This window comes from Neomonachus schauinslandi, chromosome 14 (genome assembly GCF_002201575.2).
Source record: "Neomonachus schauinslandi chromosome 14, ASM220157v2, whole genome shotgun sequence".
Classification (NCBI taxonomy): Eukaryota; Metazoa; Chordata; class Mammalia; order Carnivora; family Phocidae; genus Neomonachus; species Neomonachus schauinslandi.
In genome coordinates, this window is record NC_058416.1 from 49,084,332 (window position 1) to 49,101,161 (window position 16,830).

Here is a 16,830-nt window from a genome sequence, read left to right on the forward strand (position 1 = left end):
TTTCTTTTTGTTCTTAAAGGAATTCTTGTAAAAGTACTTGATAAAGGAGCCACTGACAGGTACATTTCACATTAACAGACTTTGACACTGCTCACAACTGATAATCTAGTGAATGTTATCTGCAGTTTCAACTCAAGAGAATGTAAAATTATATTCTATTGAGAACCTTAAAAAAAAATCCATTAATGAGTACAACAAAGTCTAAGACTCCTGAATTTGAAGAGGACTATCACCTTTACTAAATACCCAAGTCTCCATAAAGTAAAACTCAGGAAAAGGGAATCAATTTTAGACCCCAATCCACAGGACGTTAGTTCCTGAAGTACCAAAAAGAACTTATTTTACTCATAGGTAGGTTCCACAAAACAGAATCCAAGTAAAACAGGAAAATGCATATTCAGTGCATGTGAAGTAATTAGGTATATATTCTACATACATTCATAAAAAAATTTTAGTTCAAACATTAAAAGCCTGATCTAAGAATGAAATTATTCTGTGTTTGCCTAGTAGTAATACTTAGCTCTTACTATGCAAATATCATGAATATATATGAACTATTAAAATTTGACAGTCAACAGACAACTCCGTCCTACATTTATGTTTATTAAAAACTGACATAAACAAACAAAACCTGTACAAAAAATATCCCAATCATGTATCACTTTGAAATAGTAATCTTGAGAGACATTATCGCCTAGGACCCCCTCTTCCTCTACCCCGACCACGTCCTCTTCCTCTTCCTCGGCCTCGGCCTCTTCCTGCAACTAAAAAAAGAGAAAAACAAAGCAAGGTTAATTCTCTTCTGCACTGATTGTCACCTGGGCCACCACAAACAGCATCTACAGGAAAGAAAACTTTAACCCAGTTTTTCTCAAATGTGACCTCACAGGCATCCCTCTCAACACATTATCATGCAGAACCAAAAACTGCTGGCTTACAAAGATAATTTAATATTTATTCCATTTGACTCATCAAGTTTTAAAGTATCTATCATGTCTCAAATTCAACACAAAATAAAATCCAAATGATCTGAACCTTACACAAGATGAAAGAGATATCATATCAACGGAACAGAACATGAACATCATGTGCTAGATTTTTTTTGTTACTCAACAGGATCCAAGCAAGTTAATTCAAAGCTAAGAAAGTTTAAAATACATTACCTCAAGCAACCTTAAGACTCTTTAAAATCTTAAGTCATTTGATCCAATCATAACAAAGTATTTTAATCATTATAGCAATATCCCTGTGTCAGCTGGTCTCCTAAGTCTACTTGAATATTACACTGACAGAAAACTCACTTCTCAAATGAACTTATTTTCAGTCTTCAGAGACCTATGAATATTAAAAAAATCCTGACATGAAGTTCAAGTCGGTCACATTCTAAACTTGTACCCACTGTTGCCAAACTTGTCATTCAAAGAAACAGAGTAAGTCTAGGACTTTTGTTAGAACAAGGCAGCTTAACCACATTTATCTCCAATTCCTTCTGAAATACTACTCATGACAGAAAAGGAGTAAAAATGGTAAATACCCATAAAGAAAAAGAAAGAGGAGAGAGGGAACACAGTGGCCAGAAAGTAGACTAACAACTGTAAATGTTTAATAAAGAACGAGTAACTCTTAGAAGACCTATGACCTTAGAAGCCAAGGGTGAGATGAAGCAGGGGGTGGAAAACAAACAAAATGGTTGACAAACATGTGGTGCAAAAGACTGGTCAGTCCTCTCTTCCCCACCTTGCAAAGTTAATGATTATTTCCCTGACAGGTAGGTAGGAGAGAAAAGGTAAAATAAACCTAAAGACATTGAAGCAGAAAGGCTTCAGATTTGAAAATAATTGCAAAGTGGATAGCAGCAAGAGGCACAGAACTGAGGGGAAGGGAAAGGGGAATTTAGCATTTTTCAAGTTATAGGTTGCAACCTAAATTTTTTTTCTTTTTTAAAAAAGATTTTATTAATTTATTTGAGAGAGAGAGAGAGAGAGAGAGAGAACACGGAGCAGGGTGAAAGGCAGAAGGAGAAACAGACTCCCTGCTGAGTGGGGAGCCCGATGCGGGGCTCGATCCCAGACTCCACGATCACGACCTGAGCCAAAGGCAGACACTTAACCAACTGAGCCACCCAGGCACCCCTAAAATTTTTTTTAACTAAAAGAGCATAAGAAACATATGGGCATTTGCATGTATTAAGACTAAGTAATTCTTCCTGAGATTTCTGTTTCAGTTATATGCATGAATGGGCCATGAAGCAAAGTATATTTCTTAGCGTGGGCGGAAGGCAAAAAAGTCTCAAAAATCATTGTTATCAAGTGACCATCTACAAAACACCCAGCCCCTTTCTCCTGCTCTGCTCCTATAATGCTGACTGCCAGGCATTATCTCCTACAGTAGGTGACAGGAATCTTTTTTTGCGGGGGGGGGGGGGGGGGGGGATGAAAAGCTCAAAAAATGACTCTAGATCCTGAAATTTTGGGTCTCCTCAGTGAAGAGGCCAACTCACTTCGGAACTACCCTAAAGTGAGACTCACCAGCTCAGGAGTCCAGCCTCCCCTCCCAGAGCGTCTCTTCCTAGGGTTCTTGTTAAGTAATAGATGGCCAAATACAAGAAACTCAAATTAAGCCTACAACATAAAGATCAAATAAAGAGAGCAAATATGGAGAAGAGAGGGAGAGAGAGACCACTTGATCAAGAAAGAAACTCTTAACTACGTAAGAGAACAAACTGATGGTTACCAGAGAGGAGGGGGAGGAGGGATGGGTGAAATACATGATGGGGATTAAGGAGTGCACTTGTCATGATGACCACCAGGTCACATATGGATCTGTTGAATCACTATGTTGTACACCTGAAACTAATATAACATTGTATGTTAACTAACTGGAATTCAAATAAAAACTTAAACAGATGGGGCACCTGGGTGGCTAAGATGGTTGGGCATCTGCCTTTGGCTCAGGTCATAATCCCAGGGTCCTGGGATTGAGCCCCGCATCGGGCTCCTGGCTCAGCGGGAAGCCTGCTTCTCCCTCTCCCTCTGCCTCTCCCCCTGCTCATGCTCTCTCTCTCTCTGTATCTCTGTGTCTCAAATGAGTAAATCTTAAAAAAACAAACAAACAGAGCAAATAAAAAGAGAAATCCAAGAAAACAAACAATGCCAAGAATAAAATATAATGTAAATAAAGAAAAAACACTAATATCCTATCCAGTATTTTTCAGATACAGAACAAGATTCTATGAAAAATCATCACAGAACAGGAGGCCTGAAGATTAACTCTATGCTAGACTGGAAGATAAAGTCAAAGACGTTTCTCAGAAAACAGAAAAAAAAAAAAAAAGAGAGAAAAGACTTAGACAATTACTCAGAAGACCCAATTATTAAGACTTCCAGGAAGAAAGAATAGAACAAGTATCAAAGAGAAGAAATTTATCAAAGCCATACAAATATATTTCTTGCTTTAAATGGCAGGAATATCCTTATTGAAGGGGTCCACCAAATAAGCAAAACAACAAAATGGAGGAAAACATAGGGAGAGCAAGCAAAGACCCAATGCCAACTCATTAAGAAATTTCAGAATAACAGGAATAGAGTCAAATCTCCAAATCTTTCAAAGTGTATAGAGGGTGGGGAACTAGCCATGCAAAGGCACAGAAAGAATGGCATGTCTTTAACAGCAACACCAAGAATTATTAATAAATACTATATGCTCTCAACGGCAAGTACAGGGAATCAAGAAAACAAAAAAATGTTCACAAATGTTTGTATCTCTTTTTTTAAAAAAAGATTTTATTTATTTATTCATTAGAGAGAGACAAAGCATGCGTGTGCAGGCGCATGAGGGCGGGGGGAGAGAGAGGTAGGTAGAAAGAATCTCAAGTAGAATCTAGGCCAAGCACAGGGGATGATGTGGAGATCAGGACCTGAGCTGAAACCAAGAGTTGGAAGCTCAACCAACTAAGCCACCCAGGCGCCCCACAATGTTTATATTTTGAGTAGATCAAAGTATAAATATACATTCACAAAAATGATTATAATCCTTCAAACTTACCAGCTTCCCTTTTCTTAGATTTCACCTTTGGTTCAACATCCACAAGTAGTGTATCCAGAGGTAAGCTGTCTGGGAGGATAAAATATCGAATGTTATTTCCTCGAATACTCAGTGTTTCCAGCTGTACCGGTTCTCTATTCTTCAAAGTCATTTTCACAGCTTTCAGATGGGTATTCATGCTGACATCTACACCTAGAGGGAAAAAAAAGAGGGCAGTTATTAGCATGATAAAGAAGGCAACCAGTTAATCTATCAAGCCACAGTAAATACCACAATACAAAAGAATGCTGTCCTGCTACAGTGCAAGTTTCTATGACATAATTTAGTACAACTGGTTAATGGGTGAATAATGTCAGTATAAACCAGAAATCCTTCCTTCAGAGACTATCCCAGCACATTAATATCTTGCACGGTTAAGTATGCTTACAGCTGTGAATGCAGCAAGCCATGGAGGAACCCTGAATAACACCCGACTCATTCCCACTGTGCCCAGGTATTCTCATTTCAGGGTTAGCAATGTTTACTACATGGTTCTCTCTCACTATCTTCATAACTTCCTTATACCCCATTCCGTGAAGCTATAAGCCTTGTTTTAAATATAAAGTCCTATATGCACTGTAGTATTTTCCTTGTTACTAGGAATTTAACATGTCTTTTTAACTGTATTTTTAAAGGAATGCTACAGTTTTTGTTAATACCTTAATTACCAAACTGCACAGGTTTTGAATGGTCTGCCTCAAACTATTTTTCCCATTGTTTTTAGGGTGAGATTTTGCAAAATAAAAGCACAATTTTCTAGAATGAATATATGGCATTATCTTAGAAATACCCAATTATTGGAGCCTTTACCAATATATCTGAACAAATGGGATAACTAAAGATCTAGTTAATTTCTCTTCCTAGGAAGTTAGGCCAGTAAACATGAATTCTCTCAACTTTCCCAACATCCATCTCAAATAGCAATTACACTTCCTCAGTGTCACATGGTCACTGACCATACGGTATTGAAACGTTATACTGCACTGATTTCTTTTCAAAGCAATTGCTGTTGCAAACACGAGTACACTCAAATACAATCAGTTTAACACTATATTTGTCTTGGTTTACTCAGAGGCTGGATCTATACATTAAAAAATTATTTATAAACTTACAATTTAAATATTTCAGAGACTGGGACTACATACTAAAACAGCATTTTCATTCATTTGGCTCAGCAATTCTTTTGTAATTTTGTGGGGAACACCTACTACAAGTGAAGAATTGCAGTAGCCTTAAACTACACATACGGTATCATTAAAGCAAAGAGTTAGACATGAAAGAAAAAAAGAATGAAGGAAAATACTCTCAAATAACCCATTCCCCATATATATTTTTACCCAAAGTAATCGAACATGAAAATCCCATCCTCTATCTTCAAGGACTTTACAACCTAATAGAGAACACAAAATTCTAAGAAAGAGTAAAATGTACTTTGAAAGATGCAATATTCTAGGCAGAGGAACACACACAGGCAAAAAGCACAAAGGCTTTAAAAAAAGGAAAACAGGGATCACATGCAGGATAACCTGGGGAATTCGGTTTGGTCTTAGCACAAGTACTTAAGGTAAAACTTAAGAAGGTCAATGAAATAATCCAAACAAAAAGAATGGGATGTCTACAATAATGTTCATTAAGTAACCAAAAAAGAATTCTGGCCTTAAAAGTAGAAGAGGTGGAAAAAAAAAGTGTTACAAAGCTGCCTAATCTACATACCTGTGATTGTTCCATGGACCTGTGTTCCATTCTTTAATTCGATGGTTACAGTTTCGTGACTCAATTTCATCAAAAATCTGTAAAAACAGTGGAAATATAGTAGTAAGTGTCCACCTTTAACATTTTACAATCTTTTTTAAGTCAAAGGGTGAAATTTCTAGATGTTCAAAATCTGCTATAGATGCTACCTGTATCAATTCCTATTAATAATCTGCACAACAATTTCAGCTTTCCTTGAATTATACCCTCAATATTTATGAAGGAGTATAATATCAAAAGCTGTCATTTGGACATTTCTGATTCTCTAAACCATTATACAGCTTAACCTCCAATCCATGCATACAGATCCTAAAATCATTATAGTCCACACAACTGAAATCAAGAAATTATATGAAAGTGGTCAAAAGGTACAAACTTCCAGTTATAAGGCAAATTAAGTATTAGGAATGTCACATACAACATGATAACTACAGTTATTAATGCTACTGTACGGTAGATCCTGAAAGTTCTCATCACAAGAAAAAAACATTTTTTCCCCCTTCTCTTTTTTGGTATCCATACTGGATGATGTATGTTAACTAAACCTACTGTGGTAATCATTTTGCAATATACATAAGCCAAATCATTATGCTGTACACCTTAAGCTTATACAGAGCTGTATGTCCATTATATCTCACTAAAGTGGAAAGAAAAAATTATAATTGGTAGTAAAAAATTATATGCTTCCTATACGTATGTGGAATAAAAGTCTCCCTTTCTAACCCCCCTCCATGTATATGGGGAGATTCTTCTAGACCATTTTATGTGCACTCGTAAGCATATACATAAAATGTTTTTATGCAAATTGGGTCATAACTTTATTGACTTCTATACCCTGTAATTCTCATTCAGCTTAAAGACATTTTAAAATACATATATCTGTTTATAACAAATCCATTTATGCAAATCCTTAGCAACACTTTTACCAATCTTCTAAATCTTCATCAATTTTACAGGGGGAAAAAAAAGAATCTGTTTTTCCCTTTTACTTGTAAGACTGAACATCTTTTCATAAATATGAGAAATTTGTATTTCTTTTGTGAACTACCTATTCACACGTTTTCAATTAGGTCAAAAAAATTTTAAATTTTCTACCAATTTGCCACAGCCATTCAAGTTTGTGGTTTTTATTTTTAGGTTGTTAAATTTGTGAATACTTCTGATTAATCTGTTCAAGAAGATGTTTCCCACCCCAAGACTGTAAGAAGTCTTATTCCTTCTAGTTTTCTTTTTAAAAAGATTTTATTTTGAGAGAGAGAGAGGAGAGAGAAAGTGTGCGCACAGAGGACGGGGCAGAGAGGAAGAGAATCTCAAGTAGACTCCACACTGAACGTGGAATCCAGCGCAGGGTTCAATCCCATGACCCTGAGATCATGACCTAAGCTGAAACCAAGAGTCAGATGCTCAACTGAGTAAGCCACCCAGATGCCCCTCTTCTGTTTAGTTTTAATCCACTTGGAATTCATCTCTTTTCTGTGCAGCATGAGGTAGATATCTGCCTTTATTTTTTCCCTGAATTAGACAGCCAGATGCCTCAATAACGTTCACTGAGTAATCCATCCATTCCCTACCTCATCTAGTCTTTCATTCTCCCTCAACTTATTACTATGAAATATTTCAGAAAAACAAAAATTGAAAGGTTCACAAATTATTAAAATGTTGCCATTCAGGGATGCCTGGCTCAGTCAGTTAAGCGTCTGCCTTTGGCTCAGGTCATGATCCCAGGGTCCTAGGATGGAGCTCCCCTCCTTGCTCAGCGGGGAGCCTTCTTTTCCCTCTGCCTGCTGCTTCCCCTGCTTGTGCTCTGTCTCTGACAAATAAATAAATAAAATCTTTAAAAAAAGTTGCCATTTATGTGGAAGTGTCCCCACACAATTATACTTTCACCATATGATCTATACTGCATTCATCTTCTAGTGAGAATATTCTCCTACATAATCATAATATCACAATCACATCCAGGAAAGTGAACAAGAATCCTACAATATGATCCAACAATGTAGTTCTTATTTCTAATTTATAATACATACTTTGTACACCCTATTGTAGCATCATACTAAATTATACATGTAGAATCACCTATTTTTCTCCCCAATTAGACTACTCCAAGAATCAAAACCTTCATATCTAATCCTGGGTGTCAAAGACACTGAATAATAGTTGGCTGAAATGCTTCTACGATTAAAAGGGAAGATAATCTGGGGCACCTGGGTGGCTCAGATGGTTAAGCGTCTGCCTTCGGCTCAGGTCATGATCCCAGGGTCCTGGAATTGAGCCCCACATCAGGCTCCCTGCTCAGCGGGAAGCCTGCTTCTCCCTCTGCTCTGCCCCTGCTTGTGTTCCCTCTCTCGCTGTGTCTCTCTCTGTCAAATAAATAAATAAAATCTTTAAAAAAAAAAAAAAGAGCATGATATACCTTTAAAAAAGAAAAGGGAAGATAATCTTAAAATATCACTTTTTAGTGGCACAGACAGCTATCAAAAAGGGGGTCACTTGGTTTGGGACATATTAAGTCCCAAATTTTAAAAAGTTAATCTGTCCTTATATAAAGATCCATGTAATGATTCCTTTTCATATTTGTTGTCAAGAAAATAAAGTCTCTCTTGGGGCGCCTGGGTGGCTCAAATGGTTAGGCGTCTGCCTTCAGCTCGGGTCATGGTCTCCAAGTCCTGGGATTGAGCCCCACATCGGGCTCCTGGCTGGCTCAGAGGGGAGCCTGCTTCTCCCTCTCCCCCTGCTTGTGTGCTCTGTCTCTCTCTCTCAAATGAATAAATAAAATCTTAAAAAAAAAAAAAAAAGAAAGAAAAGAAAGTCTCTCTCAATAAACCGTTAATACTTTATTTCATCAGACAAAAATTCTTTATGCTCTAAATTTAATAATCGCTTATAATTATATTAGCTTAGAATTTTCATCTAACAGTTTCTTTCCATTATCAAGCTTTGGTTTTTATAAAATCTTTTCTTTTAGGGCACCTGGCTGGCGCAATAAGTAGAGCATGCAACTCTTGATATCTGGGTCATGAGTTTGAGCCCCACTTTGGGCATATAGTTTACTTAATTAAAAAAAAAATCTTTTGGGGCATCTGGATGGTTCAGTCATTAAGCGTCTGCCTTCGGCTCAGGTCATGATCCCGGGGTCCTGGGACCGAGCCCCACATCAGGATCCCTGCTCAGCGGGAAGCCTCCTTCTCCCTCTCCCACTCCCCCTGCTTGTGTTCCCTCTCTCGCGGTCTCTCTCTGTGTCAAATAAATAAAATCTCTAAAAATAAAAAAAATCTTTGAATTGTCTCCCCTCAGTAACTTTTTTTTTTTTTTTAAGATTTTATTTATTTATGTCAGAGAGAGAGAGCGCACAAGCAGGGGGAGCAGCCGGCAGAGCTGGCAGAAGAGGCAGAAAGAGAAGCAGGATCCCTGCTGAGCAGGGAGCCCGATGCGGAATTTGATCCCAGGACCCTGAGATCATGACCCAAGCCAAAGGCAGACGCTTAACTGACTGAGCCACCCAGGCGTCCCAAGGTCTAACTTTTCTTAAAGAACATTTACTTATTTATTTCAGAGAGACAGAGAGAGAGAGAGAGAGAGCGCACAGAAGAGAGGGAGACAAGCAGACTCCCCACAGACCGGGCAACCCCATGTGGGGCTTGATCCCAGGACCGAGATCATGACCTGAGCCAAAATCCAGAGTCAGACACTTAACCGACTGAGCCACCCAGGCGCCCCAACATTTAACTTTTATAGAAGCTCAAATCATTTGTGGAAATAGACAGGATTGAAGTAAAAATAAAACATTTTAGTAATCAATCTACCATATGGAAGTAAAAAGAAAAACCAAAGTAAGCAAAATGGTTTCTGAAGGAATCAAAATACATTTCAGCAAGTCCAAGGATGTGTCTTTGACAAATATTGTTTGGAAATGAGGATTAAAAATGAATGACTAGGAGCTCAAACTCTAGCGGAAAAGGACAGACACACAGAAGATATTTAAAGGTAACTAAATTTAAAAAGCAATGGATATATGCATAGGCTTTTGCCAGGAACATAATGTAGCATGGATAGGAGGGAGTCAGAGCTTAGTGAACTTCTAGTAAGAAGTCTGAAAAGTTGGAAATATGCAGCAAAAAGAGACAAGAGCAAAGATCTGGGAGTAAGAAACAGCCCAACATGAAGAGAAACTATAGCTACACTACCAATGGATAAGTAGAGAAGAGTTAGGTAGGTTCCTTTCATGGACAGCGCAAGCTGTTAAAGAGCTACTAAAGGGTTTTCATCAACAAAGTGGAGTGCCAGGGTCATACTCATATTGGAAGACAAATTAGGTGGCTAGAGCAGTACATAGTTACAGTTATCAAGACAGGAACCAACAAATAGATAATGAAACAGAAAAGAGTCCAGAAATGAACCCACATTTAGTTAATTTTCTACAAAGGCGCCAATGGGACTGTCAAAGCACTCCATTCGGCAAAAGAAAGCCTTTTCAACAAATGATGAAATCCATGGTAATAGGGGTTTATATTCCCTAAGAATATGGAATAACTGGAAGTCTATGTAGAAAAAAATGAACCTGGAACCCTAACTCACACCACTTACCAAAATTAACTCAAGATAGTCCACAGGCCTAAACATAAAAGTTAAAATGATAAAGCTTTAAGAGGAAAACATAGGAGAATAACTTCATGGTTTGAGGGTAGGCAAAAACTGGACAGTACCCAGAGAATAACCATAAAAGGAAAAGCTGGTAAATTAAAACTTCAAAATAAATTTCTGCTCACCAAAAGAACTTATTAAAGGAATGAACAAGCAAGTTAAACTGGGAGAAATTATACCTGACAGAGGACTAGTGTGCAGGATATATAAAGAATTCTTACAATTCAATAATAAACACAATCAAAACCAAACACTTCACAAAGATACATGAATGGCCAATAAGCAGGTGAAAAGGTGTTCAACATCACTAGTCATTAGGAAAATGCAAATTAAAGCCATAACAAGACACTACTACACAAGCACTGAAATGGCTAAAATTGTGAAATCCTGGCAATTTATCAGATCATCAAGAAAGAAGTCAAAGACAACTCGCAGGCCTTTGTTTAGAGTTTGACAGTAAGGATGATAGTGCCACCAACCATCGTACAAAAATAAGTCAACCGTAAATGCAAACCAGTTAGACAAATACCCATTTTCTTGGCACAAAATACATTCTCCAGTAAGAAGAAATTTTATTTCTACTGTCTAAGACACAGAATAGGATTCAGTACAGACTTTAAAATTTTCAGGAAAACTGTCACAACACGCAATATCTTTAAATGAGACAAACTGATTCCAAAGAGTCTGACACAAAACTTAACTGTAAGTAGATTCAGACGGGCAGGTATGGAGAAACTCCGAAAATACACTTTAAATTCTGGGGCGTTTGTCTCCAAAGTTACAGTTCAAATAAAAATGGACTAAACGTTAACCTTAAATGCCTTCCCTATAAACTCTGAATACACACTGAAGGTTTTATATGTTATTTTTTTTTTAAGATTTTATTTATTTGAGAGAGAGAGAGAATGAGAAAGAGAGAGAGCACAGGAGAGGGGGGAGGGTCAGAGGGAGAAGCAGACTCCCTGCTGAGCAGGGAGCCCGATGCGGGACTCGATCCAGGCACTCCAAGATCATGACCCGAGCCGAAGGCAGTCGCTCAACGAACTGAGCGACCCAGGCGCCCCCTATGTTATTTCACCCATACTAGAAATTATCTACTTGTCTGTCTTCACAAAACAGAAAGTTTCAAGAAGACAGGGACCCCACCTTAAAAAAAGAAAATCCATTACCAGCGCACAGCGTAACAGGTGCCCAATAATTGATCGCAACTGACAAACCTTGGTTCAGACAAGAGCCTAGCTACGTGTATAACTGCTAACTTAATCAGAAACTTCCTCTATGTTCAAGGCTCTCCCCCTCAAGGAAAAACACCAAAACCTAATCTATCTGCAGGTAGTTTAGAATGAATCACTCAAATCAGTAAACCAGTAGTCTCAACTAACCGATGAAGTTTAAACGCAAATAAAACAGAATAGCGATTATCAGCGTAATCAGTCACAAACACGTAAACTGATTCTGCCTCCCCTGGGGAGATTCTTTTCCTGAATTAAAGTCCTATTTTGAAGGGACATGTGAGTTGAGTAATCTTAAATCTAAGGAGTTATCAAAATATAAACAACAACAACAAAAAAACCCCTAATGAAACCGTACGTCCAATCCTTATTTAAAACATTTCGGAAATGGGTTTCATTATTTCCAGATAAACCCCTGCAGTTTCTAAGTACATCTTAAAAGCTCATTAATTTAACGCAATGCATACAATTATTCTTTATGTCTCCCACGTTCTCAGAGAACCTAGAACACTCAGTTATATTTGCCGGTCCTGAGCGCTGAGACGGCCCAGAAAAGTAATCTAGACTAAGAGCACGAGTCCTAATGAAATGAACATCTTCAACTAACCGAAAGTAAGAGCTTGCACCTTTAAGGCCTCTAAGACACTTAGGGGAAAGAAACCGACAGGCTTTTACGTCCACTTGTCTGAAGACATGCGGGATCCGCGCGCTATCCAGTCTGAAGCCCTGGCTCCAACGCCCGCGGCGGCGCGGCCAAGATGTGGCGGGAGCAGTGGGCGCGGGAGGCCGTTAGCAGGCCGCGCGCGCACGCGGCTTTCGCGCCTCCCGCAACTGGGCAGTCCGGCCTCCCGCTCGCGGCCCAAATCGTCACAGCCCTAACCGCGCTGGGTTACCTCCTCACCTCACGAGCTTCATCCTAGCGGCGCCGTCTCTCTTTCGGTCGGATAGTGAACAAAACCGGACTACCCAGGTCCGAAAGTCTAGGCGTATGAATGGCCGGAAACGCCTACTCCTTGGGCTCCGACGTAAAAAGCGCGAGGAGCGCGGCGGACGCAAAGCGGAAACGCCGAGGCCACGCTGTGCCGTACTCCCTTCCGGCTGCGCGGAACGTCACTACGGCCCCTGGCGGCTGGAGGTGTGTCTTGCGATGGTTGAGATGACTTAGCGCAGGTCTAGGAGGAAAATTACGGTAAGGTGGGGGAGTGGGGATTTGAGGAGATTAGATCCAATTAGTGGGCCCTTCGGCACGGCCGGGAGCCGTGTGTTGTGCAGCAGTAAGTATACCCGTGAAGTTCGAGAAGTTCTGAGAAAGCCCGAAAAATTATGCTAATTCCGCTCCAACACCAGGAATGTACCAGAAGAAAATCACAGTTTAGCGGATTATTTTTACTTTTTTTTTTTTTAAGATTTTCCTTATTTATTTGTCAGAGAGATAGAGAAAGAGTATAAGCAAAGGGAGCGGCAGGCAGAGAGAGAAGCAGGTTCCCTGCTGAGCAAGGAACCTGATGCCGTGCTCACTCCTAGGACCTTGGGATCATGACCTGAGCTGAAGGCAGACACAACTGACTGAGCCACCCAGGCGTCCCTATTTTTACTTTAAATTCTGGTCACAAACCTCAGAAGGGTACCCGACACTGTTGAGAGATCTGTTGTGGTTCTCTAATAAGCTCACAAACTATTTCATACCTTTTCTCTCCCTCTGAAACCTTCTACAGTTTCTTTCTCCGATCACTCTCTAATTAATTTCCTACTTTTAGAAAACCAGAAGCCATCTTTTCAGCTTTTCTTCCAGTTAGAAGGGTAGAAATACTATTGCTCCTTTCAAAGGCAAATTCCTCTTCACTGTAGTCTGGATCCCAGCTCTCATTTTTTCAAGAATTTCACTCCTTCAGTTATCTCCTAACTCGAATCCTCAATCTCTCTCTCTTCACGGGATTTTAAAAAAAAATAACACAACTTTATCTTAAAAACAAAATTCTTCCCTGATGCAGCTCCAGCTACTGCTAGATTTCTTTCACATAAAAACTTCTTGAATGTGTTTTCTACACTTGTTTTATCACCTCTAATTCACTCTTCAGACTCCATTGATACTGCTTTTCTAAAGGTCATCAAAAACCTCGAGACAAACCTCTATCTTCATCTTACTCAACATTTCTGCAGCATTTAACATTACCCTTTTGAAACACACGCCTCTCTTGACTTTCAGGATGCCGAGCTTACCTGATGCTACTCCTATGCCAATGGTTACACTTTCTAGGTCTCAGCTGCCTCATCCTCTACTGAGCCATTACATGTTGGAGAGTTTCAGGGTTTACGCCAGGTGCAGTCTTATTATGGATACTTTCTCCTTTAGCCTAGGTGATCTCCTCTAAAACCAGGGCTTTGATTTGTATCTTCAGCCTGGATGCCATCCTTGATTATCAGAACTCTTGGAAGTGTAAGGCAATGCTCATCCAACTTTTATGTGCATAGGACATACCTGAGGAAATTTTAGAATGAAAATTCTGATTCGGTTGGTGTGGGGGCTGAAATTCTATATTTCTAAAAGCCTTCAGTTGATGAAGATGCCCCTAGTCTATGGACCATAATTTGAGTAGCAAGACTGTAATGTTCATTTGTGTGTTGCCTTCTCAATATCTATCCATCTCCCTTCCCAACAGTTCCTAATAATCTGATGATCCATGTGATCCCAATGAAGCTGACTCTATCCTTGTGTCAATCATCACGTTCCATTACTTGTCCACAGTGGGCTTGGAATGTAAACTGATCCAGTCAGACCTTTGCAGGGAATTCTCTTTCCTTTTGAATGTGAATGAAGAAGTAGTAGCCCCTGGAGTTTTATTGGGAATGCCCTCAAAACCAAGAGAAGAATCAGTTTTAGGAGAGACTTAAAAAAATAAAATCCATGATGATATTAATAAGCCTGTGGAAATTAAGATTAAGGGGACACCTGGGTGTCTCAGTGGGCTAAGTATCCAACTGTTGATTTAGGCTCAGGTCATGATCTCAGGGTTGGGAGATGGAGTCCTGCATTTGGCTCTGTGCTGGGCATGGAGCCTGCTTAAGATTCTCTCTCCCCCCCCCTCCCCTTCTCCCACTTCACGCACTCTTGCGTGTGCGCTCTTTCTCAAAAAATTAATCAATTAAAATTAAAGCTGGTGGGGGGTGGGTAATAAATAAATTTAAATTAAATAAAATTAAAAACTCAGTTCCTCAGTTGCAATACTCATATTTCAAGTGCTCAAGAGCCCTATGTGGCTATGGCTACCCTTTGAGATAGTGCAGATATAGAACATTTGCATCATTACAGAAAGTTTGATTAGTGCTGCCCTGTTTATTACCATATTGTTTTCCTTCTTTGCATTTAATTGTTATTTATTTATTTATTTATTTAAAAGATTTTATTTATTTATTTGAGAGAGAGAATGAGAAAGAGAGAGCACATGAGAGGGGGGAGGTCAGAAGGAGAAGCAGACTCCCCGCTGAGCAGGAAGCCCGATGCGGGACTGGATCCTGAGACTCCAGGATCATGACCTGAGCCAAAGGCAGTCGCTTAACCAACTGAGCCACCCAGGCGCCCTATTTACTTATTTATTAACTGACTTGAAAAATGTACTGTCTGAAGGCAGGGTCTTTTTTTTTTTTTAAAGATTTTATTTATTTGACAGAGAGCGCACAAGCAGGGGGAGCAGCAGAGGGAGAGTGTGAAGCAGACTCTCCGCTGAGTAAGGAACCCGGTGTGAGGCTCAATCCCAGGACCCTGGGATCATGACCTGAGCCAAAGGCAGATGCTTAACTGACTGAGCCACCCAGGCACCTCTGAAGGCAGGGATTTGTATCTGTTCTGTTAATTTCTATATTCCCAGTATCTAGAATAGTGAGTTGCACACAACGTGCCCTCAATAAATATTTATGAAATAACTGATTGTCTCCCCCATTAGAATGTATGCTACATGAGGAAGGGTACTCTGTGTGTATTGTTCACTACAGTATCCCTAGTACCAAGCTCAGAGTACTCCTTCCTGCTATCCTCAAGGCCTTTTCTACTTTGGTTTTGCCTACCTTTTTTTTTTTTTTTTTAAGATTTTTTTCTTTTGGGGGGGCCCCGGGGGGGCCCGGGCGTTACGCGTCTGCCTTCGGCTCAGGTCATGATCCCGGGGTCCTGGGATCGAGCCCCGCATCGGGCTCCCTGCTCGGCGGGAAGCCTGCTTCTCCCTCTCCCACTCCCCCTGCTTGTGTTCCCTCTCTCGCTGTGTCTCTCTCTGTCAAATAAATAAAAAAATCTTAAAAAAAAAAAAGATTTTATTCATTTGAGAGAGAGAGAGAGTGCGCACGCACACGTGAGAGAGCATGAGAGGGGGGCGGGGGGGCAGGGAGAAGGAGAAGCAGACTCCCTGCTAAGCAGGGAGTCTGACACTGGGCTCAATCCCCTGACCCTGGGATCATGACCTGAGCTGAAGGCAGACGCTTAACCGATTGAGCCACCCTGGCGCCCCAGCTCTGCCTACCTTTTAATCCCTTTTCCCCTCAATAATATTGGAATATTTGAGTTCCTGCAACTCATCAAGTTCCCTCTCCTCTCTGGACTTTTGTAATTCAGTTCTTTAATCTGGCCAACACATTCCTTCTCAAGTGTATGGGGCCAGCATTATTACTTATATGTGATAGTAGCGAGTGTCCCAGAAGATGGCAAATTGAAATGCCAGTATCAGTTGATTTATACCAAATTGCTATACTTTTTCTTTGTTTTTATTTTCTAGATTGAAGTGGTTTTTTTTTTTAGAATTTTAGCTCTTGTAGTAATTATCTCAAACTGTCAAGAGTCTTTTTTTTTTTTTTAAGATTTTATTTATTTATTTGACAGAGTTAGTGAGAGCAGGAACACAAGCAGGGAGAGTGGGAGAGGGAGAAGCAGGCATCTTGCTGAGCAGGGAGCCCGATGTGGGGCTCGATCCCAGGACCCTGGGATCATGACCTGAGCCAAAGGCAGACGCTTAACGGCTGAGCCACCCAGGCGCCCCTCAAACTGTCAAGAGTCTTGAAATAAAGTCAACAAGAGTGGACGAACAAAGAAAAAAGACTTTATTTGCTGCTAGCAGAAGGATCAGTCTGAACGTGT

General features: G+C 39.9%; 1 protein-coding gene across 2 annotated transcripts; it reads right to left on the bottom strand.

Annotated features, from left to right (window-relative positions):
• Positions 1–586: 586 nt before the first annotated feature.
• Positions 587–12,749, bottom strand: SNRPD1 (small nuclear ribonucleoprotein D1 polypeptide). Of its 2 annotated transcripts, none has more exons than XM_021686244.1 (4): positions 12,613–12,749; positions 5,797–5,873; positions 4,045–4,236; positions 587–764 (listed from the first exon to the last, which is right to left on the bottom strand). In XM_021686244.1, exons 1-4 carry the CDS (start codon positions 12,624–12,626, stop codon positions 688–690), a joined length of 360 nt encoding a protein of 119 aa, XP_021541919.1. In that variant the 5' UTR covers positions 12,627–12,749; the 3' UTR covers positions 587–687. The 2 variants fall into 2 exon arrangements, with proteins under 2 accessions (XP_021541919.1, XP_044777263.1); XM_044921328.1 differs by having other exon boundaries at positions 4,045–4,113; positions 12,613–12,730.
• Positions 12,750–16,830: the final 4,081 nt, after the last annotated feature.